This window comes from Pundamilia nyererei, unplaced genomic scaffold (genome assembly GCF_000239375.1).
Source record: "Pundamilia nyererei isolate P.nyererei 1_Seehausen unplaced genomic scaffold, PunNye1.0 scaffold00050, whole genome shotgun sequence".
Classification (NCBI taxonomy): Eukaryota; Metazoa; Chordata; class Actinopteri; order Cichliformes; family Cichlidae; genus Pundamilia; species Pundamilia nyererei.
Window position 1 is genome coordinate 1391542 of NW_005187451.1, and position 23084 is coordinate 1414625.

Consider the following 23084-nt stretch of genomic DNA (forward strand, 5'->3'; position numbering starts at 1 on the left):
AGAGGGCAGCGGTGCTAAAGGGCACCATATTCAATGCTAAAGAATACTTACAACAGCTACGGGAACTTCTCCCATAAGGAAAGAGATGTCAACTTTTCCTTCTATGAAAAGTTTGGCTCGAGATCCATGTTCCCTTCAGAGCAGCCAGAAACATTTCCATGTTAGTTTTTAAAAAGCGTCTCTGATCACCGCAAATGTTCCTTCGCTCCACCTTCAGGAGTTACAGTGATGCCAAAATCTGAGTCGTTTGGAAAAATTACTTCTTGCTTCTTTGTGAATATTGTTATTGAAATTGAAAGTGCCTGTGGGCTGTGTTTCGAGAAGGAGTGCAAGGTGATGGCAGCTGTAAATGCAGAGTAGATAATGGATCATCATCTCAGGCAAAATATGAATATTTAAATTTGAACTCATTTGAGTCAGGAGCAGAACTGAGCAGGGAGTGTGACTCTGCTAACCATTCAGCAGAGTTGAGGACTGTTGCAAAACTGTATCTGTTTTCAAACGTCTTTTGTAATTGTCCTCTCTTCAACAAGGGGACCAGTGTGTGCGTGTGTGTGAGCGTGTCTGTGTTTACATATCTTTGTGGGGCCCAAACATTGGACATTTACTCTACTTGTGGGGACCAAATGCCCTTACGGGGACACAATTCCGGTCCCCACAAGTTTGAAGGTATTTTGAGACTCAAAATGTGGTTTTAGTGACAGGGTTGCAATTTGGTTATGGTTGTGCGTGTGTGTGTGTGTGTGTGTGCGATTGTGTGTGTCTTTTTTGCAGCCCCTCAGTCTCTTTCCACAGCACAGTTGCGATGGCTGAAGTTACACAATTTGACTTGAGAAGATCAAGAATGGATCTTCTTAATGGACACAACAAAGTAATCTGGGCATGTTGTCACCATGTGGTAAAGCTCCAGCTTTTATGAGACAGGCCTCTTTATGTCATTTAACAGACAAATCTTGTGTGAACAATGACTTAAAAAAACTAGTAAAAACTGCTTCCAGAAGAATTCAGAGGGTAAATAGCAGCCAGGTACATTTTATGCACCAATCATCAGCAATTGTGACCGACTCTGTAAAAGCATGTTTTGGAGTTAACACGGTGCCACAGTCTTTCCAAAAGTGGATGTCCCAGCAAATTCCACCTAATGTCAGATCATGCAATGCAAAAAACCAAGGAGCTAAATCTCAGACTCTACAGGCCTCAGTTAGCATTTTAAATGTTGATGTTCATGAAAGTACAATTAGAAAAATACTGAGCAAGTATGGCACATCTGGAAGATTTGCCAGGAGAAAGCAACACTGAACAAAGAAAAGCTTATGTTTGCAAAAACAAACCACAAGACTCCTGGAACGGTGTCCTTTGGACAGATGAGACCAAAGTGGAGATGTTTGGCCATAATCCACAGCAACACATTTGATGAAAATCAGACACAGCATATCAGCACAAACACCTCATGCAAATGTCAAGCATGACGATGGAGAGTGATGATTGGGGCTTGTTCTGTTGCCACAGCACTAAGCAGCTTGCAGTCATTGAGTTGATCATAAACTCCTCTGTATATGACAGTTTACAGGAAGGGTATGCTTTCATATGAAAGTCAAATGTGAGACAATCTGTATGACAGTTTCGCCAAGTTTCTGCGATTTTGTCCATTGAAAGAAAAAAACTCTGATCTCAAGTTGATCACACTTCCCTTCAGATTTGTCTCCTTGTGCATATCTGGCTCTTATTCTTCATTTGTGTAGCTCCCAGGAAGAACCATTTCTGGACAACCTGTCCTTGAAAACTGTTGAAAACTGGTTAGGTCATTTTAAACTAAATTCTTTCTTTCTGCAGATATTTGAAGTTCATTGTGAAAACCTTTTATTGTATCCTGTACAACGAAAGGAGCAGTGGTTAGGTGACAGTAATTTAACTATTTTGATCACCTTTTCAAACTTTCCAGTGTGCAAACATTCCCTTGTTCAGCTTCTGAAATGTGAAAATGTTTGAATGTTGGCCTGTTGGTTTCACAAAATGATCTTTTTGGTCCGCGACAAGCTGTGTGATTAATATAAAACATAATCGTGGATGAATTGAAAATAAAAACAGTTTTGCTTGTTGTGGCTAAATGTAGAATAGTGTTGCACAGTTCCACTCGGCAAGCAAAAGGTTGCTGGTTCAACTCCAGCTGGAGACATAACACTTTGGGAATGTAAAACTCTGTGAAGCAAGACATGTGGAGATGTTCAGGAGAAGGCTCAAGCTTGCCATGAACTAGAAACTGCTGGAACACCAGTGTCATTGTCCACAGTGATTTTAACGTCTCCAGGAAGAAGCCCCTGTTCCACTTTCAAGTTTGAAAGCTTGCTTTATGGTCAGAGAAGCTGTTTGGACACAATGACAAGATGTATGTTTGGAGGACTTCAAACCTAAGAACATTTCACTCCTGCCAAGCATGGTGGTGGCAGCATCATGTTCTTAGGCTGTCAGATGGTTGAAAACAGGACACAGTTTTATGTTCCAGCAGGACAATGATCCCCGACACACATCAACACTGCTTTTGGTTTTGATAAGGCAGGTAAACATTAAGCTTCTGGGATGCCCTTCCCAAGCCCTGACCTCAACATTATTGAAAATTTGTCAACCATGTTTAAAAGCCAGGAAATTAATCAATTTAAATAAATTAATCAATTTAAATAAATTAATAATTCTGCCCAGAAGAGAGGTCAAATATCCATCCAGAATTGCACCAGAATCTTCTCGCTGGCTATTTAAAGCATTGGGTCGAAGAGAAACTTGTTGAGGGGACATTTAACCAAATCTAACCAAATTTAGTGTATGTTTATACGTGACCCTGTGTAGATTAAAGCAAATCCAAAATAAATTCATACTTTTTCTTTTGTAAAGACATTAAAGATTCATGCTGTACAATCATTTCCTCCTAGAAGAAGAACAGTTCAAAGAAATGTCTTGATCCATGCTCAATCGTCCAGGTTAGTAAATCCCAAAAGGTTGATTGTGTTCATCTGGACGTTTTCCGTGGGAGAACCAGGTGACTTCTTCAGTCTCAGCTGACTGCAGCTTTCACCAACCTTATAAACGATACATTTGCAAAATAACTGAACGTAGCCGACTGAATGAACGATGGGCTGTGAAGTCAGTTCCTCGATCATTAATATGCAAACTGACCTCACAGCCCATCGTTCAAAGAAATCATTAAAAATTGTCACGCCCATGATGGATGTTTGCAAACTTCTGACCACAAACTTCTGACCACAACTGTTAATAGAGTCCAAATATCAGCAAGCCTCTTCTTTAATACTTGGTTACTCACAGTATTTTTTGTATGATTTCTCGTTGCTTGCAAACCAAAAATGGTAGAATGAATAAATCCTGTGAAATTGTAACATTACTGCTTCAACTGTTTTGATTACATACTGTCTGTATTAGAATTTCTTCAGTTTTTAAAAACCTTTGTATGAATCTGATCTGTGTTTTGAAACACTGTTCGTTCGATCTTCATTTACCTTTTCTATTATCGATCTGTATCTTCTTCACATTTCCTTCTTTCCCATCCTCTGTTAGTTAAATAGCTTTTATTTCCTCACTGCGTTTTAAATTGTGACATTTTTATCTGGACATCCGCAAGCTCTTGCCAAAGCTAACATTTGGCCCCAGAGCAGAGTTTACAAAATAAAAATGCTTTCAGTTAATCATCAAACTTGTGGCCCTATTAATCACACAGCTTCTTTTGTGTTTGCAGAGATTGGACCCGTTACAATCACAACAGACCCAAAGAAGTTCCAGTATGAGCTGAGAGAGCTGTACGTTCAGGTGGGTTCAGAGTTCACATCTATCAGTCTAAGGAAACCGAGGCTGAAGCCTGGATGCTCGGGTCATCTGGCTTTGATAAAGGCAGCAGGCTTTGCTCATGTCTGATCTGCTGGTAAAACAACTTGCTGAGCTTATTAAGAAATTTTATCATTCATACAACATCGGATGATGAAAGAGCTTCAATTAGTGTTTTCATCTTAAGCGGATGCCTATCCTTCATGTAACTGGGGCCATGCACCTATTAAATTAAATGATCGTTTGCTGACTTTGATGCACAAAAGCCCCGAAACTTCACCCCATTTTTACCTCCCCTGTCATTACAAAGAAATGCATAAACAAAAACATACAATGGATGGACAGCTAAAGCATTACTGCAAGCTCTGCATATTTCTGTAATTAGTTTGGTACAAAAGGGAAGATGAGTACCATTCAGAGGCCCTTTGAAGAAAGACTTTGGCGAGTGTCTGTGCATCCTTGGCATGTCATATTGTTAATCTGGTGTGCGAGCGCGTAGCATGGAAGGGATCCAGTTTCCTCTCTCTTGCTGTTTCATTCCTGAGTCTGTTTTTCTTCCCCTCACCTCTTCACCTGCACAACTCCTGAAGAGGCTTTGGCCAAAGAGCGTGGAAAATATACTCTTTGGAATTGATATTTTTCTTAAAATTGAAAAATGTCTGTCACGAAGGCAGTTGTGTTTCAGAAGGGAGAAAAAGTCAGGCCACACTTCAAGAACCGACGTGCGTTGGGGGTTGGCTTAGCCTTAGTGTTTGGGACAGTGGGGGAATGTGGGAGTGCAACATTGTCCAGAGGGGAGATGGTGGAGTTCAGAGGAGTAAGAGGAGTCCTGTCTCTTTACCTACCACCCAAATCCCCCCACTGTGGCTCACTCCGTTCCAGATGTTACTCTTGGGGGTTATGCATCCTAGCTTGGTACTGAACCCTGGAGACAGACAGACAGACAGACAGACAGTAATGTGTCTGCTGGAATGCAGCAGAGAATATTTATGGTTGACCCCACCAACAAGCCAGAGAGAAGAGTGGAAAGGAAAGAATGAGCATTCATACATTCCCCTGCATATTTTCTATTTGATGTGTCTTTCACTATATTCTAGATTGTAGAGCTAGAGTCACTAGATTTTATCAGTGCTTTGGATTTTTTTCAAGACATATATTCCACACAGTGTGGCTAGTGGCCAGTTTCACTGCATATAGAGTCCAAATCAAGCAAACGTTTTGCCATAAATCTCATTTAAATGCATTTAAAGCTCTGTTGGAGGTTCACTCACTCACACTTAGGATACTTAAACTCATAAACTAGTTTTTGATGGCTGCCTTTTTTCTCTCAGGGAGGAGGAGACTGTCCGGAGATGAGCATCGGTGCCATTAAGATTGCCTTGGAGATCTCCTTGCCCGGATCGTATATCTATGTCTTCACTGACGCGCGCTCTAAAGATTATAAGCTCACCCACGAGGTCCTGCAGCTCATTCAGCAGAAACAGTCACAGGTTTAGATTTTCTTTTTCTTTCTACACTCAGTAATATCAACGAGCTCAGATTCAAAGTGACCATGTTTTTCTTACCTTGTCTGTAGGTGGTGTTTGTGTTGACCGGAGACTGTGATGACAGGACTCACATTGGTTACAAAGTATACGAGGAGATTGCCTCTACAAGCTCTGGGCAGGTCTTCCATCTAGATAAGAAACAGGTCAATGAGGTGAGAGGAAACTTTTTAACACGTACAAGCATTCAGGTTTCAAACCATTTGTGGTTTCAAGAGGTAATTTGATCGTAGTGATCGAATCATTTAAACTCATCACAGGTTTTGTTCCTAAGCTGTGTACTGTAAAAAAAATGGCAGCAGAAGGTTTTACAGCCTATTTCGCTATGCCCACGCTCGAGTCTGGTCTCCAGATCAAGTGTGCAGGAAACATTTAGTTGATTGATGTGTATCGTAGCTCTTTTTAACTTTTCCAAGAAATGTAAATCATCAGTCTTGGATGTAGAAACGACTCGAAGCCTGAGCTTTAAATGGTATTGCTGTTTTACTACTGTAAGATAAGATCCCCTGCTAGGGAACTGAGACGTATAGATTTTAAGCAGTTTCATATTAAAATTCAGAAATGCTTCATTTTTCTTTCTTGGCTTGTGAGCAGCATTTTTTGTCAACATCAAATGCATTCTGGTCTGGAGGTGTGCAGAGGAATGAACGAGTAAAGTACATATATACAGTGCTGGGAGGGAAACAGCGGGCCCGGGGCAGGCAGGGAAAGGTCCAGGGAAGATCCAAGCTCCTCTTCACACAGCCAGTGACTCACAACAACTTTTTGAGATGAACGCTCTCACAAGCGCATGTTCCATCACATGTCCTGGATAGCGAGACATGTGGGTCACACACAGTATGGCTTGAGTTCTCCACAGAGACTCAGAGGAAGGAGGCAGGACACGGAGCATCGTTAGAAACTTCCAGATCAAAGCGTTCACGTGTTGGGAAGCTGACCTTGTATGCAGTTTGTGTGTTAGTTTTCTATATCACTTAAGTCTCCATTATATTTTGTCAGGTGTTTAAATACAGATTCAGGGTCCCAAAACTATACACCATATATGTGTATTCTTCACATTTCCTTTCCATCGCTGTAGGTTCTTAAATGGGTGGAGGAGGCAGTGCAGTCCTCAAAGGTCCACCTGTTGTCCACTGATCATTTCACTGGAGTCAGCAACACGTGGCAGATGCCCTTTGACCCCAGTCTCAAGGAAGTCACCGTGGCACTCAGTGGCCCAGCACCTGACATTGAGATCAAGAACCCCCAGGGTATGATGAATGTAAACCACATGTCAACATGTTTCCTAAAAAGCTTAGTTTTTGATGTATTTTTTGCATTGTTTATAGAATTCACTAAAATGTGTATAAATGATGTATTCGTTCATTTAAAATGATGAATAATGAATAATAGCTAAATTTGTGCAGCATTCAATATTGTGCAAAAGTACTGAGTCATTGCTCGTTTCTTATATAAGAGCAAGTGAAATAAGTGCAGAGCTGTTGTAACATGTGCAGCCATATATGCAAATACAATATAGAAAGCAAAACTAGAGTTTGCACAACTCTGATGAACTCGAAAACAAATATTTTCTATGGCCACTTGTTCTTCAACACTGGCTGAACTCTCTTAGGCAAGCGCTCCTGTTTCTTTCAGTAGTCTTCAGGAATAGTTTAGGCTTCTTAAAGCACATTCAGAGTTCTTCTTTGGATGTCGACTGCCTCTCTTCCTTTGCCTGTCTGATCCCACACGGCTCCAGTATGTTGAGATCTGGGTTCTGGGGAGACCAGTCCATGACTGTTAGTTTTCCATAGTGTGTGTGTGTGTGTTTTTCTCTCTATCTGGGGATGCTTTAACTGCTCTGGTAGTGTGTTTGGGATCACTGTCATGCAGAAAAATGAAGCTTTCCAGATGATATTGCACGGTGGATCAAAATTAACGACTCCAACCGTGAAAACAGCAAAGAGGGGAAATACCACAACAAACAAGCACAAACATTTGACCCACAGCATGCATTTAAGTCGCATGAATCTAATTTCTTTACTGCCGGTTAGGGATGGTTGTGATATCAATAAGAAAATCGGAGTCGCTAAATTCTTATCAGTTATCCCTATCCATGTTCATAATTGTGTCAATTTTGACAAGATCCCAAAACCACAGTTTGAAATGAAACCGTGACAGAGCCTCCAAAATCAGCTTTGTTTCTTTTTTTAGTTTCTCTGGAATTTAGAGGAGATTTCTCTATGTGCAGTATGTAAAATACACACTCTGCTTTCTAGCTTTGCCAGAAGCCAGAGAGAAGCTACAGTGAAGTGACAGGTGTCGGTGTCCCATGTGGCGCGCACACACGGTGCAGATAGCAGAGTCAGCAGAACAGACGAGCGTCAGCTCAGATTTCACAAGAGTTGTCGTGGCCGAGAGGTTAAGGCGATGGACTAGAAATCCATTGGGGTCTCCCCGCGCAGGTTCGAATCCTGCCGACAACGACACAATGCTTTTCTCAGCCGTCAGACAGTTAAAGAGCAAACCAACCCTGACAGGCTGTAGTCGCTGATTTTCTGAGAAGACATGAAGGGATAATCACATAATCAAAAGAGAATACTGCAAATATGAACACTAACTGAGGGACCAAAGCATAAACTTACGCCTTAATGCATGCTCAGTCATCCAGGTAAGGGAATCTCAAAAATCTCTGTTCATCTGGACGTAACAGTTTCAGTGGCAAAAGTTTCAGGTCACACTGAGATCTGGGAAGACTACTACTACACCTACTGGTAGTAATAAACCAGGACTAAAAGCTAGAATAGAGTAAATATAGAAACCAGTCACATGATGCTAGAGTAATACATAGATCAAAACAGAAATCCTAAATTGAAAACAACAATTTAAAAAAAGGACTAATTATCTAAAACAGCAACTAGACGATACTAACACGTAGGAACATATAATAGAGTAACTTAACTACAGTGTTCGAAAGCGTCTTCTTTTCTGTCTGCCATAGTAAAGACTGCAGCAACATCTGGGATGCATACATTGCGCACATGTTTTAATTACAGTATCTTGGCTAATGTATCAAAGACATCTTGGATGATTTATAAGACGTGCATCCATCCAGCAGCAAGAGTTAAGAATTAGGTTGTATAATTCAAAGCTGTAGAAAAGGTAAATAATTATCTCACGGTCCATGTCTATGTTCCTCCAGGGAAGCTTGTGGGGAAGAGTGATGGCCTCACTGAGCTTTTGCACATTCCCAACTCTGCCAAAGTTGTCAACATCAAGGATCCACAGCCTGGGATGTGGTCTATCAAGGTAAACAATTCATTCTTTAGCAGAAAATGTGTGTAAAATAACAGCCTGCTAACAACTACCATCGCTGGACTGCTTTTAAGACCGCTTACTGCAAATAGTTGAGTGGTGTAGCCTTGAAACGAGGTAACAACGTAGACCCCAGGAGGGAGCCGTGGCCTTGAAGAAGGTTCAAAACTTGAATTACTACAGTAATATATCAGCATGCTGAGATACAATGATATGTAATCAATTTGACATGCACGCTGTCTGGTGAAGGCATCTCAGATTCCCAGTGAATCAAAGCATGATCAGAAAAACACACATGAGCCCTGAGATGGATTTTAAAGCAACACTGAGGAGCGAGACAATGTTTAACATTCAAAGCTCTGCTCCTGTCTAATCTTGGCACCCAGCTGTCACACGTTGTCACTGCTGCTGTCAAAGCCAGATGTTTTGGATTTTGTTAACCTGAGTGATTTGTCGGCGTTGTGTCAGTGTTGCCTCTGAGGCCCCCGGTGGTGCACTCATCTCTGCATAGAGTTAGATTTTTGTTGCGTGTGGGGAAAAAATGTCGACTCAGCGCTTCCTCTAATAAAAAAGTGTGCATCAAACTCTGGGAGGTGCATATGAGCGATGAGATGGGTGAAACATTTGTATTGCTGTAGCTTTTTCTACATGTTGGTGCGATATTACTCTCTCTGGCTTTTATATTACATGATATTCCACAGTATATACGATGCTTCTATTTTGTAGTTCTTTCTTTTGTTTTTTAGGCAAAATAGAAATTAAAACGAGTCCTTTCCAGCTGTATCTGCTGCTAACCCACAGGTTAAGCCACTGCTGGGGTCTGTCTCTTTTCAGATTGTTTCCTTATTCCTCCTGTGTGACAGAGAAAACACTCCCTGATACACAGAATTACCTCTCGTGAACCTTTCCAGGTTTTAATATGTTGCTTATATTTGTTTTTCTCTACTGGGGGTACTGGTAGGTGAAACTCTGAGATTGAAATATGCGCTAAGGTGAATCGTCTGTAGTGTTCTGTTTTATATCTGCTTAAAAAGCTCTCAGGAAGCTTTGAGTTCTGTGCTGACTTAACTCATCCAATGTGATCTGTGTTTATAGAAGTGCTGATGGATATAAACAGACACCAAAAAAAGAGAGACAGCAACTTTCTGTCTTAATCATGTCATCCAGTCGCCTCTGCTGCTGCCCCCTTCCCGACTCTATCATTCACTCCCGTTCTGTCACTTACTGAATATTCCTTCCTCTTTCCGTCCTTCTCCCCTCCCCAACACATTTAGTCCTCTAATTCTCTCCCTCGGAGACTCAGGGATCCGCTGCTCAGCTTAAACTCCCAAAACATCTTGTTTTTCCTTTCGGAAAGTGGCTTTTCCAGACTCAGTTCCCCACATCACTCTAACAGGCTTTTAGACATACATCTGTAGCTGTATTTCCCAGGGCACCCAAAGAAATGTGAATAAATACTTGAGGGGGATTTAGCTATTCTACCATGCTGGGTTTCTGTAACGCTAATGGCCCATGACATCCCAGTGTAACACCCAGACCACAAATTTTTGTGTGAAAAGGAATTTGATCCATTTTAATCTGACTTTAATTGGATAAAGTAGTGATGTGTTGAAGCCAGGTTCACCCAATTATCAGCACCTGCTTCTTCACATAATTCTTGCAACATTAATCTCACTTTTGTTTAATTGAATTTAATTATTTCACTGTAAGGTAAGTTCATGTACACATACTGTAAAAAAATTCAGTTTGCACTAAAAGCAAACTTCGCCACCTCTGTACGCACATAAGGTAATCAAACTGTGAGGTCGCTGTCATTCACAAGTGGCTAACCCTAAGCTAAAATGCTTTAATTTATATATCTAGAGATATATCTAAAGCCATCACCAGCAGTAAGGAGCTCCAGCATTAGAGCTCTGTGGTACAGCTGTCTGTCAGCACCACATATCTACTGCACAAAAAAGGGATCTAGGGATATGAATTACAGTGCAGACTTTCCATATGCTTACTTTGAAGAGTGTGTTTACAGAATTTTGTAACCCATGATAGGAATGATAAAGTTTTAATTTGAAAAGCGTGTAAAATAGCTTAAAGCCTCCCCAGGCACTTTTTTCCTAAATTGGTGTTTCATTAAAGTCATTCTGACTCATTTGCTTGCAGTATATCACAGGACTCGCACAAAGAAAATAAACTGACATTATAACCAGATGCAGCTACTAAGAAATTATAGGATGCAACAAAGGCATACGCTCAAATTATACTGTTTTTTGTATAGATGCACGCTTAAGGTACAGAAATCCCAGAGAGTTGGTTCTGTTCATGTGAACGTTGTTTTTAATGTCACTCACCCAACGACTTCTTCAGTCTCTGCACATTTGCTTTAGTTTTTCAATGAATTAAAGTCGTAACCAATAAAAAAAACTATTACAGCTCTGCGTACGAATCCAATCAGTGATTCTCCAGAAAGCAAATAAATGTCTCAGCACAGATCTGATTCAGCTGAGAGCTGGTGTATTCAGGCCTGGACAGGTCAGTCTGTATGGGTGGGCGTGAAATTGGGAAATGGGAGTGGTTTTAATTGCACTCACTGTTCTTTGCCTTTTCTAAAGGAGTGACCTTTGAAGAACCTCTCTCCTAATTATCCCCTCAGTTACAACCAACTAAAGACCGAGTGTAATGCTGTGGCAGCCAGTAGGGTGGGTTTAATGCAGGCATTAGCCTTTAAGGCTGAACCAAATCCCCTCATTATCTGAGCAATTTCACCTATAGTTTCATAATTGTGCTCATCTTTGCCTGCAGGCTCTGCACTATCCTATTTGGTAGTTTTCTCTTTACTGTACGTCAGATAGAACGTAGTCATTAATAAATGCAGCAAATTCACAAACTCTCTTTGATTTCAGGCGATTGCAAATGACAGTTTAGGTTTGCGTGCCATGTTTTGCCCTGTGACTCAGTGTCTGTGACACCACTGGCGTGTTTCACCTTAGGTGAGGGGTTTCCACCTCTCACCAACATATACTTCATTGTAATTACTCGGTCTCTATTTTTCAAAGCTTCAAATCACCTCCACATGATGAGGACCACATGAGCAATTACCTGCTCTCTGATTATAGTCGTTGTGTTTAAAGTGATTCTTAGACCAAATAGGTCATCTCCCGATTGAGATGTAAGATATTAGGCTGTTAGCAGTGGCTTTGTCAGTGGCGTGTCTGTACATGTGGGGGATTGTTGGCATACAAAAGACTCTTCCCAAAGCTGTGTCTGTCATTTACACCACTCAGCGCCGCCTTTGATGACCCACGCCCTCTTCATTTGTTTGAATCTGAGCTATTATAGTTTCATGAGTTCTGATCAGCTGATCAGGTTTTCCAAATTCAATAATTAGTTTTAGTCGTTTTATATTTTTCAAAAGCCTAAAATGTTTTAGTTTCGTTTTAGTTAACTATAGCAGCCTTTTGGGGATTCCTATAAATTAGCGCTCCTCAACCTTTTTTGCGTCACGGACCAGTTTATGTCCAATAATATTTTTACGGACCTGCCTTTAAGGCGTCACGGATAAATACAACAAAATAAAACCAGTACCAGTACCAAATTTATTCATAACACACAGGAAAAGACCCAGGCAAACCGAGTTAAAGATAAAAACGATAAAATCCCTGTTAACCATAAATTTCACACCCGAGCTTCAACTCTCGCGGCCCAGTACCAAACAGATCCAGTACCGATCCGTGGCCTGGGACCGCTGCTATAAATCATATCGCCATTAAGGATCAGCTTGGATCAAATATCTGAAATTTAAGAATAAAGGTTTATCCATTAAGAATTCTTGGTACCTCAAAGACAGTATCTGGTAAACAAATGGACCTAAAACACTTCTACCTTTTTAATACAGACTGCAAGTGAAGGAAGGCACTCAGTCCGTATCTCAGGTCTCAGTACCATCGACTTCCGAGCTGGGTTTTCCAGGAAAGCCACCATGGACTTTAAAAAGACATCCAGTAGGCCAGTTCAAGGTCGGTAAAGGAAACATTTCAAAACTTTGGAAACAACAGGATGCGATGTTTGTTTGTTTTGTACTTGCTGGTTTTTTGCTTTCATCTTTTGAGATGTCAGAATATTCCACATGAGGACACAACACATATTGATTTTCCAGGTATTCCCACCCATATCCTTCTGAACACCACTGGACTCTCTCCTCCTGCTCGACCTGACAGGCTGGAGCTCCTGTCTATCTCTGGCACAGTGATCAAAACTTTGCCAATCCGGTACTACCCGGACCGTCAACCGTACAACCTCTGGAACATCACAGAGTTCATACCACCCAACGAGGCCTTCTTCCTGCGAGTGACAGGATATGACCGCGACGGTTTCTTGTTCCAGAGAGTCTCGAGTGTTTCCTTCTCCAATATTGTACCTGGTCAGTGATGCATATTATTAATCATATTTAGATGGATATATAAAAGGTTTCCTACCAATTTGCTTATTAATTTTCCTGACTTCATTTGCTCCTTTATCTTCCCGTTAGATGCTCCTAAGGTGCTGATGCCAGCCAAAACTCATGGTTACTACCTCCAGAGAGGGATAATCAAATGCCAGGTAGAGAGTTTCATCCCTTTCACACTGCGCTTCAGCAGGGATGGAGGACGACTTGGGGTGGACCAACTTTTCAGGTGAGCAGCAGCTGTCAAAATAATATAATATCATCTATTAAGTGTTAAGATTAACACATCCTGCTTAGGACTACTGTGATTCAAAGAAGACTGATTTTTCAATCTGTTGTCGTTTATATTTGGAGTCATGCTCTTTTCTGCAACCTATGAAAAAACCCTAAATCTATTCTAATGTTTGCCAGACCATATGCTTACTCAGATCTCAAAACTGGTCATTAAGGGACAGGTGAGGTCTGAAAAGTCATCTTTATTGGGCAAGCGTTAAAGACCTAAACACCTTCAGGGTGTTTTTATGAATCATTTTGGCTATGTGTGGCTTGTTGGTTATGGTTAATGTCTTTAATTGTTACTACATTTCCAGGCTTTGTAAGAAAAGGTATAATGTCCTCAACAGATGTATTATAATGGACATGCTGGAGGATGTAAAACTATTATATCTTGTTTCCATCTCGAGATTAAATTCAGTTATATTTTACAGAGATGAGTTGATAGAGTACCAAAAGGATTCTTAAAAAGCAAAAAATAAAGTAAATCTGCTGGTCGTTAACACTTTTTCACAAATTTCCTGTGACTCTGTCATTCTAGTGAGTCTGACAGTGCATTATGGGAAATAGCCGAGGTAACTCTAAAGGACGAGGGTTACTACGAGTGCATTGCCATCAGCAGCGCTGGAACAGGGCGAGCTCGGACCTTTCTGGATGTATCAGGTAAACAAAAGTTTATTGCACAAAATGCATGAAACACCAGCTCCAAAACATTTAACGTTTTCTAGTCGTTTAAATAAGACTTTTGTTTTTAAAAACTATGATCTGAGTCTCTAGTTCATGTTATGGATTACAAATTATGGAAGTAACATAAATGGGGGCTCGTCCGGGATCTTTTGGGCTCGCCGTCAGAGATCTCAGACACAAATCACGGACAAGCCTCCAATTTTCACAAATTTGCTTTAGATGTGTGACAAATAATGAGAACCTAGAAGATTTTTGTTTAAACAAAAGAGAATTCACAACACAAACACAAAAGAGAGTCGAACCAAGGTGGAAGCGAGAGATGGTTAATCCGGGCCAGCTTTTATTGCCTGTAAGCTAGTTGTTGTCTAATGCAAGTATAAACTACCTCTAGCAGTGTGGGAGAGGCATGACAATACAACAAAATGATAAACTAAGTTAAAGTAATTCTCAGAATTTGTGTTGCTGTGTTATTGTTATTGTAATTATTAGTGAGCTACCCTCCATCACTACATTAAATGAGCCATGGCTGCTGGCCAGGAACGCTTACAGGCTGGGGAGCATTAGACTGTCAACAGATGTAAATGAAGTCTGATCGATCTGCTGGCAGGGCAATGTTTAGAAAACAACACGTTATTACTGAGTGAAATGGAGCAGCAGGTATATGTCATGCTTAGCAGGTTTACACACACACACACATGTTGGGTATTCATATCTTGTGGGGACATCTAATTGACATAATGCTTTCCCTAGCCCCATGCCCTAACCCTAACCCTTACCCTAAACCTAACCATAACCTAATTGTAACCCTAACAGAGCCACATTTTTAGTCTCAAAAATGCCTTCAAACTGATTAGGACTGGGATTTTGGTCCCCACAAAGATATGAATGCACACATGCACACACACAAAAGCTATGGACCTATGGCTGGAATCTATGTCGCAGTCAACGTGGGCTAAAGTTTATAGTTTCTCCTGCAGTCGAGCCCATGCAGAGACACTGCACGATGGCAAGATTAATGTAACTTAATGGAGCGTAAAACATGATGCTGTAATCCATGCCTCAGTGCAGGTTTGTAATGGAGCCTATGGTATGGTTTTTGTGAGTCATTTGTAAAGAAATGAGCTGTGGCTACAGTGTAAGATGAGAAAACATAAAGCTGCAATTAAGCTGCAGGATGTTCAAGGAAAAAAACATCCCACTGATGGTTTGGTTGATGGTCACTGACTTGGATGCACAGTTTTGATAAAGCAGCTGAGCCACAGAAACTGACTGTTCTCCACAACGAGAAAAAAGATCACGTAAATCATTTTTTGGATGATAATTTTATCACTCTAAGCCCTGAGCAAGGACAGAACCAGAAGGGATCATACAGTGAGTTATATGTTTAATCTCACCACCGGGCAAAATAAAAATTATGTTTCCAAAATTCTCTGCAGAGTTTTTATTTTTCAGACACAACCTGTCCTGTCGTAAGATACCAGAAACAAACACACATGAGTCTGAATTCATTCCATCTTTTTTGTCCAGTTTTTTCTTTCCAAGAAACTTTCGTCTCTGTGGAATTCACAGAGCTTCATCTGCATGATTATTGCCAAGCTGGGTGGAGAAGGTTGAAAGACGCTTTGTGAAACAGAAGAGCAAAAGAAGAAGCCAGACAGGGTCCTGTGTAATATATGAGCGTAACTCATTGCGCTGACTGACCTGCTGTGTTTACAGTTCAAAGTTGCGGAGCTAGCTCAGTGCGGCTAACTGTTGCCTTTTATGATGTCCCTAAAATTTCATGAAATAAATCCCCTCTCAGCCACAAGTCCAACCTTTGTTAGTGAGCCAGCTATACTCTGAACAGGATGACAGGGCCCTGTTTTTTTATACACATGCAAACACATAATACCGCCCCTGCTGCCAAACTTATGTCATCCTAATCCCAGAGAGCTATTCAGAAATCCCCAGCATCCTCCCTTTATCAGAGCCAAAGCTTCCACCGCCACATCTTCCATTTCTTTTCTACTTTTCCTTTTATTACCCTTTTCTCTACTTAGCTGTGGTTCCACACTGAGAAAAGGCTCACGCGATTTCTGTTTTTGACATGATGACGCGACAAAAGACGGACAACAGGCAAGTTTGGTGGATATAAGATCTGACAAATGTTGGACATCATTTGATGTGCGAGTGCTTCAAAAGATAACAAAAAACCTTTGCACATCTATTTCAGAAGAAGAACAGACTGAGCAAATGTTGTAAACAGGCAAACAATAAATTATTGCTCAGGCGTGTGAGGACATCAAGGAATACATTTCCAGAGGCTAAAAACAATACATCCTGTATTATTTGACCGTTAGAAATATATGAATTTCTGTAGTTTTGGTCTATCTGTCTGATCTGTAACTCATATCTCTTTTGGTTGTTTGCAAACATTTGTGTGTTTCACAGCTTCTGAACAGTCGACTCATAGTTTGTGCACGTGCAGAAAATTTAGGTTAAAAAACTTGACTCCAAAAAAGTCAGGGCAGTTTCCATGATTGGATTCTTTTTGTCGCTACTTACGTAAGTGTCACAAAGAAAGTAACCACTTGCTCTGAACTGCTGTTTATTCTATGATGTCACGTTTTTTTCGATTGCTGCCAACAACCTTCGTTCATCCTGCTCTCACACTCACACAGAGCCCCCTCCAGCCGTCACAGTCCAGGGTAACGTAACTGCGTCCCCGGGCTCCCGGGCCGTCCTCACCTGCCACGTCGTTAGCACCGTCAGCTTCAACCTCACCTGGCTGAGAGGAGGCCAAGACGCCCGTCTGGACCCACGCGTGAACATCCTCGCCAACCTTTCGCTGCAGGTGTCCGCCGTAACCCCGGATCATTCTGGCTGGTACGAGTGTCACGCTGTAAATGAGGGAGGGGTGACTGCAGAGCGGCTCTACCTCACTGTACAAGGTGAGGAGCGTGTGTTTATGTCTTTATGTGTTCTTAGGTTTTAACCTGCTGATGGTCTGTGTGGCTTTGTACCTGCACCTGCAATTCTCAGCGAACACAACCACTTTTCTAAAATATGTCTCTTAAGTGCCCCTGCCTCCCTTCCCTCCCCTGCTCCCCATATTTCACTCTTTCGCTTTATGAGATGTGTGAAAATTATTTATGGTTGACTCTCAGGCAACACTGAAGTAGAGTTTTCCAGCTCCGGACAGCTCTTATAGTCGTGTTCCTAACGCTTCACTGACATGAGTGGGGAACACTGTTGCATGGATGAAAGAGTGCTGCTATCTATCTGGCCAGCTCCACAGAGCGTCTGCCAGCACCTGGGCAGGAAACAGTGATGCGGTACAGCTGCTAAAATCCACTTATTAGCACAGGATCTCAGCCAGAAACATTTGAGAAAGGAATTGAGGAAGTCTGAATGAGTGAAGAATTTTTCTTATTTTCTTTCCTTAATTCAATCTGTCCAGATGAACATCCTGTGTTTGCTTGGCTATACGACCAGAGAAGAAGAAAATTCAAAATCCATATGCTGCACGATGTTAGCCTAAATCTCTCCGCATGCTTTACTTCTTGGGCTTCAGTGGTTTTAAAAGAAGACAAATTGGCGTTCTTCTCTTTTTAAATGAGAAGGAGAGCCGTTTACTCAAAGTGGCTTTTATTTTCTAGACCTAAATTTAAAGTGTTCTTGTGATCTTACCTCAGAGCAAATTGTTGTCTTTCTAAGTGAATATTTGAAGCCGGCGCTTCAGGCAGGTTTCGAGAGGAACTCTGTCATTTGGCTCGTCTCACTGAGTGACGACTTACACAGTTGACCCAAAAACTGTTTAACTGGATACTTTTTCTCTTTTCTTTAATATCTCCACCTGCTTGTTTTTTGTCACTAGTTTATTTTAACCTGTTTATTGCTATTTGTTTTACTCCTTTTGCTTCTTTCTTTCTTTTTTGCATATTATTTTCTCTGTAAAAAAAACAAACAGCTGTTAGCAGGCCCTGGGGGTTTCCTAATTACTCCTGTACAGACCCATCCTAGTGATTAGTCTCACTTTGAAGTAAGCCAAGTCTGCTGACAGCTTACAACACTTGGACGCTGCACAGTGGAACTTGGGAGTGTGTCTGTGCCGTCTGCCTTAATTTAAAATGTCTTTTCTTCTTTTGATTTTTCTGTTGTGTCTCCACAAATTACCTGTTTAAATGGCAACATGTCACACCATCCGAGTGTTGTTTTTAAGCCTTATTCAAACGGTTCTTGTCAGACAAAGTTTCCAGCTAAAAATAGGGCTTTTAATGACTTCTTGCCACAGCTGTGTAGCAGTCGTCGCTTTGTGGTTGTTTAGTCGTTGGAGGACAGAGATAAAGAAATATGTGGGCGAAGTGTTCGTGTGTCCAGCTTTGTGAGTTGTGACTTACAGTGCTACTCTTTGTAAGTTGGATGTCTATAGTTTGGATACTGCCAGTGACTCATTAGCATACATGGCCTTTTCAAAATTAGACAGCCACAGATGTAGTCATAGTAGATGCAGTCTGACAGAGGGGTCAGAGGAGGACGTGTAAAGAGGAGACTCGGGATAAATACATCGTGAGAGGGAGTGAAGGCAGATGAATGACGCAGAGGCGGGAGAGGATCAAGGGACTGCTGGAGACAAGCCTCTCCCAGACGTATCACATCTGTTGCTGGGTCGGGAGAGGCTTGTCGATATGGTTGTCCTAGTTTCTCTGCTGTCCCCGGTGACATTGTGAGAATAAGGGGCAAGTGAAGACAGAGAAGAGGCCTTGTAGTTGTTCTGGCACTCTTTCCTTTGATCTTGTGTGTTTTCCAGTCCTTAAGATGTTTTTCACAATGGAAAGTCAAATTGTTCTCAAGTCAAAGTTCTAATATGTCAAAACTTGACAGCATTTGGTAAATGTGCTGTATACCTTTTAAAATGTGGTGATTGAAGCACCCAACTCACGTGTGTGTGTGTGTGTGTGTGTGTGTGTGTGTGTGTGTGTGTGTGTGTGTGTGTGTGTGTGTGTGTGTGTGTGTGTGTGCGCCTTCATTTTCTTTAAGTGTATTCCCTCAGCTAACCTTTCATAAAGTAATTTATAGATGGCGCACAAGCCAGAGCAAGTTCCTGGCAGAGACGCAGATTTGATGTTTCAGAAAAGTCTCTACATTAGGAAGTCTTAGACGGATTTTCCTGAAGTCGGAAAGGTCGGAGAAACTGGACGTGATCGTAGCAGCGGGAATAGAGTAGAGAAAACACACCCTTAAAGAGAAGAGTTACACATCGTAAATCAGTTGGAAAATCTCTGTATGGCCAGCTTCTCTGGGTCTGGATTCAGTATTCCCTCCTGTGTTACCAATAAAAACGAGAATGTGAGGGTGAAAGATGTCCTGTGAAACACTAATGGTTGTCATCTCAGCTGTCACTCTTCTCACTACGGTGACAATAAAAGTTTATGCACTGTTACGACGTCTGACTGAAGCTGGACTCATTCAAAGCGCAAACCGCTTTCCTTGAATCCGTCCACGACTGTGTTTCACTGCAGACAGTGCAGCCAATCGCTCTGCAGTAACGCGTGCGACTGAATAAGACGGCGATTCATTTTAGCAACTTGTCTTTTATTCTAGAGGTGCCCAGAGTGTCAGTAGAGCCGCGCAATCAGACCTTTACGGCAGGAAACGATGTGCAGATCAGCTGCTCGGCTAGCGGCTATCCTCCACCTCGCCTGGTCTGGACCCACAACGGCATGTTCATCACGGCGTCCAGCAGGTGAACTGATTTCCTCTCGCACAAACAGAATCAATCATTCGTCTTTATATTAATTATACAACTCAGATTTTTCAGCGCATAGAATAAATGTCGATCTTTTCAGACACAGGATGACTCCCGGTGGCTCTCTGGTTATAAAAAATACGGAGAAAAAGGATGGAGGAGCGTATGGCTGCCTGGCCAGCAACCCGGCTGGGACCCACTCAGTGACCTCCATCCTCACTTACATGGGTGAGCGCACACATTCACAGACACTGGAAGCAAACACAACATTTACTAATATATTTTCTGTATCACGTGCACCGCATTGCCATTGATTCTCTTTATGGTACTGATGTTTTTCTATTTTTTGCTTTTCTAGAGTCTCCTGTAGTGTCTGTGGCATTCAGCGAGATTCTTATTGGTGTTGGAGAAGCCACTGTGATGGCCTGTTCAGCATCTGGAATCCCCCAGCCCGAGATCTGGTGGTACAAAGGTAGCATCTCAGAGGACGGGACAGGTTTAGAAAATAAAGAAAAATGGAAACTGTCAACATATTCCCACAATCAGTTTGGATTACGTATAAGTTCAACGCACAGAAAAAGATTTTTCACCAAAACACTTATTTTTTGTTACGCTGCTGTACTTGCTCTGTTTTGTAGGCGACGAAAAGCTCCGCCCATCATCCCTCTTGGAGGTGGACACATCGGGGGGGACGCTGACCATCAAGGAGACCCAGAATGCCGACGCTGGAGATTACACCTGCTTGGCTGTCAACGCTGCTGGCACCGCATCAGGACGGATCTCTCTGAGCGTTGGAGGTGAGAGCGGGACCAAGTTCTGTTTCCTGTGCTGCATGTTGCTAATGTCGTGCGACTGAGGTTTTCTGTCTTTGCTTCTGTTTTCAGCTTTAATATTTGCTTTAAGGGAGAATTGTTTTTACCATCCAGTCCTATCGGGTAGCTACAGCTCTTACTTTCTTTTCAGGAAGACTAACAAAAGTAAATTGAAATCCAAATCTGTTAAACAGAAGCAAACTCAGAGGAATTGTGGGTAGTCGTCTCTGTTTGGGACTTTATCCCCTCGGTGAACCCGTGCAGAACTGCAAAACCTTTTTCAGGGGCCAGATGTATAAATGACATAAGCACATGTTCCCTGAAGATGGTGTTGTTAAAATACTTGTACCGTCACACATATTTTACACTATACACACGCTTTACTTAGATGACCTGAGTGTGACAACAAAAAGTGTTTGGTTTACACCTGCAGTTAAGAAGGTCGTACAGAGGTGGATTCACATATTTGCAAGGTTAATTGTGCAAACTGTCCGCAGTAGCTGTACGCGTGAGTCCTAGAATCGGTAACTAACCCAAAACATGCAAAAAGCACGGACAGACTGTCTTTAACGTGGATCATCTTCTACCCTTTTTGGTCTCTTCACCGCTCTAGCTGCACCCAAGTTCACCGTAGAGCCGTCGGATGTGGCTGTGGACATCGGCTTCAACGTGACCCTGCCCTGTTATGCCCGAGGTTACCCTGAACCAGAGATCGCCTGGCGGAGAGAGGACGGCTCGCCACTTTTCAACAGGCCTCGCACACATGGCACTATCTCACAGAGCAAAGGGCGTCTACAGATCACCAGTAAGATTTTTTTAAGCTGTATATGAATTTACAGATGACTGATACAAATACAGTTATTTTATACCTTAATGTCCCTCTTTCCTTCAGACCTATGGGTGGGGGATGAGGGGGTTTATATTTGTGAGGCCCAGAATCAGTTTGGCAAGATCCAAACCCAGGCCAGCGTCGCTGTGACTGGATTAGGTAAGAAAAGCTTATTAAATTTCTCATTTCTTTGATACCATTATATTTTTCTGGTCTAGCACCGTAACCTCCGAATCGCTCAGTTAGCCCCGTCGCTCTCAAAACACACACATATCGGTTTCATGGCTGCTGAAGCTTCCTGTGCATCTTGGGAGTTTGTTAGAACCTTGTAAACTCTCTAATTCTGTTTCAAAGCTTCTCTTTAGTGGAAACACACTGAGCTCTTATATGTAGGCCAAAGGTTAGAAGGCAAAGACCCACCCAGATGTTATGCAGCTTCAGCTACTGCAGCTTTTCCCTACTGACAACATGCCTCACAACATTCATGGGATAAAAGAAAGTACAGTTCTTAATGCTTCCACAGAATGTGAGGGGAGAGGTAGCACTTTATTACCTGATCCTATAAGTAAGTCTGAGCACCTCTATAAAATCAGAAGTCTTGGCAGTTTGCTGGTGCGTTCAGGTGCGTGTTCTTCTGAGGAGTGGACTTCCCAGCAAATTCATCTTGAGGTCAAACTGTGCAAAATTCAGAGAGATTGTAAAAAACCCAGAAGCAACATATCAGACTCGGCAGTCTGTATGTTAAATGTTAAAGTTCATGACAGCACAATTAGAAAACCCTAACCCAGAGAAAGCCTCTTGTCTCTAAAAAAAAAACCTGTCAGCACATCTCAGGTTTGCAAAGTTGCATCTAAACAAACCACAAGACTTCTGGATGTCCTCTGGACAGACAGGGCCAAAGTGGAGATGGCCATAATGCGCAGTGCCATGTTTGATGTAAACCAAGCAGCATATCAGCACAAACGCCTCTTACCAGGTGAAAGTGGGCAACAAGACAATGATCCCAAGCACAGCAGCTACAACAGAAGAAAAGAAAAGAATCAAGGTGTTGCAATGACCTCTGTTTTCTGTTCCTTTAAGTTAAGAAAGTTTAAAGCCATCCATGCCTTTACATCATCCAAACAATCTAGTGAACCCCTCAGAGGACTCACAGATTTGCGTTTTAGTGGCAGGTAAATCACGTGTTGCAATGACCGTGAGTCCAGACATCAACCTGGCTGAAATGCTGTTGGACTGTAAGGCAGCTGTGCCTAAACAAATGCCTGAACTGAACACTGCGTGTTCCAGAATTCCTCCACAACCATGTGAGACACTGATAAAGTCGACAGAAAACACTTACTTCAGATTATTGCTGCTAAAAGTGATTCTTCAAGCTACCGACTGGTGGCGTGCATTCAGTTTTTCTCAGAAATGCATACAGTCCTGAAAACCTGGTTTTTTGCTCGGCTGTATACCAAATGCAGATGTACGGCAGTTTCTTTTGGTGTGTCCGCTGCATGTACGCGTTCCCAGGCTCATCGGGGTGGTCGTCAAATACCCCTCACCAACACCCTGTTGTCCATCTCCTACAGATGACGTCACCACTGATTGTGTTAACACCCCAAACTGTTTCCACAAATGTGATGTTACAAGTTTGTATTTATACACATAC

General features: G+C 41.9%; 1 protein-coding gene and 1 non-coding gene across 3 annotated transcripts in view; both read left to right on the forward strand.

The window, feature by feature from the left end:
* hmcn1 (hemicentin 1) overlaps positions 1–23084 on the forward strand; it is an 81677-nt gene that overhangs the window by 17178 nt on the left and 41415 nt on the right. For both annotated transcript variants that reach the window (XM_005733124.1, XM_013910866.1), the window contains exons 2-17: positions 3743–3813; positions 5160–5318; positions 5405–5527; positions 6451–6622; positions 8554–8660; positions 12556–12676; positions 12817–13080; positions 13189–13333; positions 13919–14040; positions 16725–16994; positions 19648–19789; positions 19893–20020; positions 20151–20264; positions 20431–20589; positions 21218–21409; positions 21497–21592. In XM_005733124.1, coding sequence (XP_005733181.1) covers positions 3743–3813; positions 5160–5318; positions 5405–5527; positions 6451–6622; positions 8554–8660; positions 12556–12676; positions 12817–13080; positions 13189–13333; positions 13919–14040; positions 16725–16994; positions 19648–19789; positions 19893–20020; positions 20151–20264; positions 20431–20589; positions 21218–21409; positions 21497–21592 — 2385 coding nt within the window. The remainder of the gene's footprint in view (positions 1–3742; positions 3814–5159; positions 5319–5404; positions 5528–6450; positions 6623–8553; positions 8661–12555; positions 12677–12816; positions 13081–13188; positions 13334–13918; positions 14041–16724; positions 16995–19647; positions 19790–19892; positions 20021–20150; positions 20265–20430; positions 20590–21217; positions 21410–21496; positions 21593–23084) is intronic.
* On the forward strand, positions 7756–7837 carry trnas-aga (transfer RNA serine (anticodon AGA)). The gene has a single exon. It is a non-coding gene; the product is annotated as a tRNA-Ser (tRNA).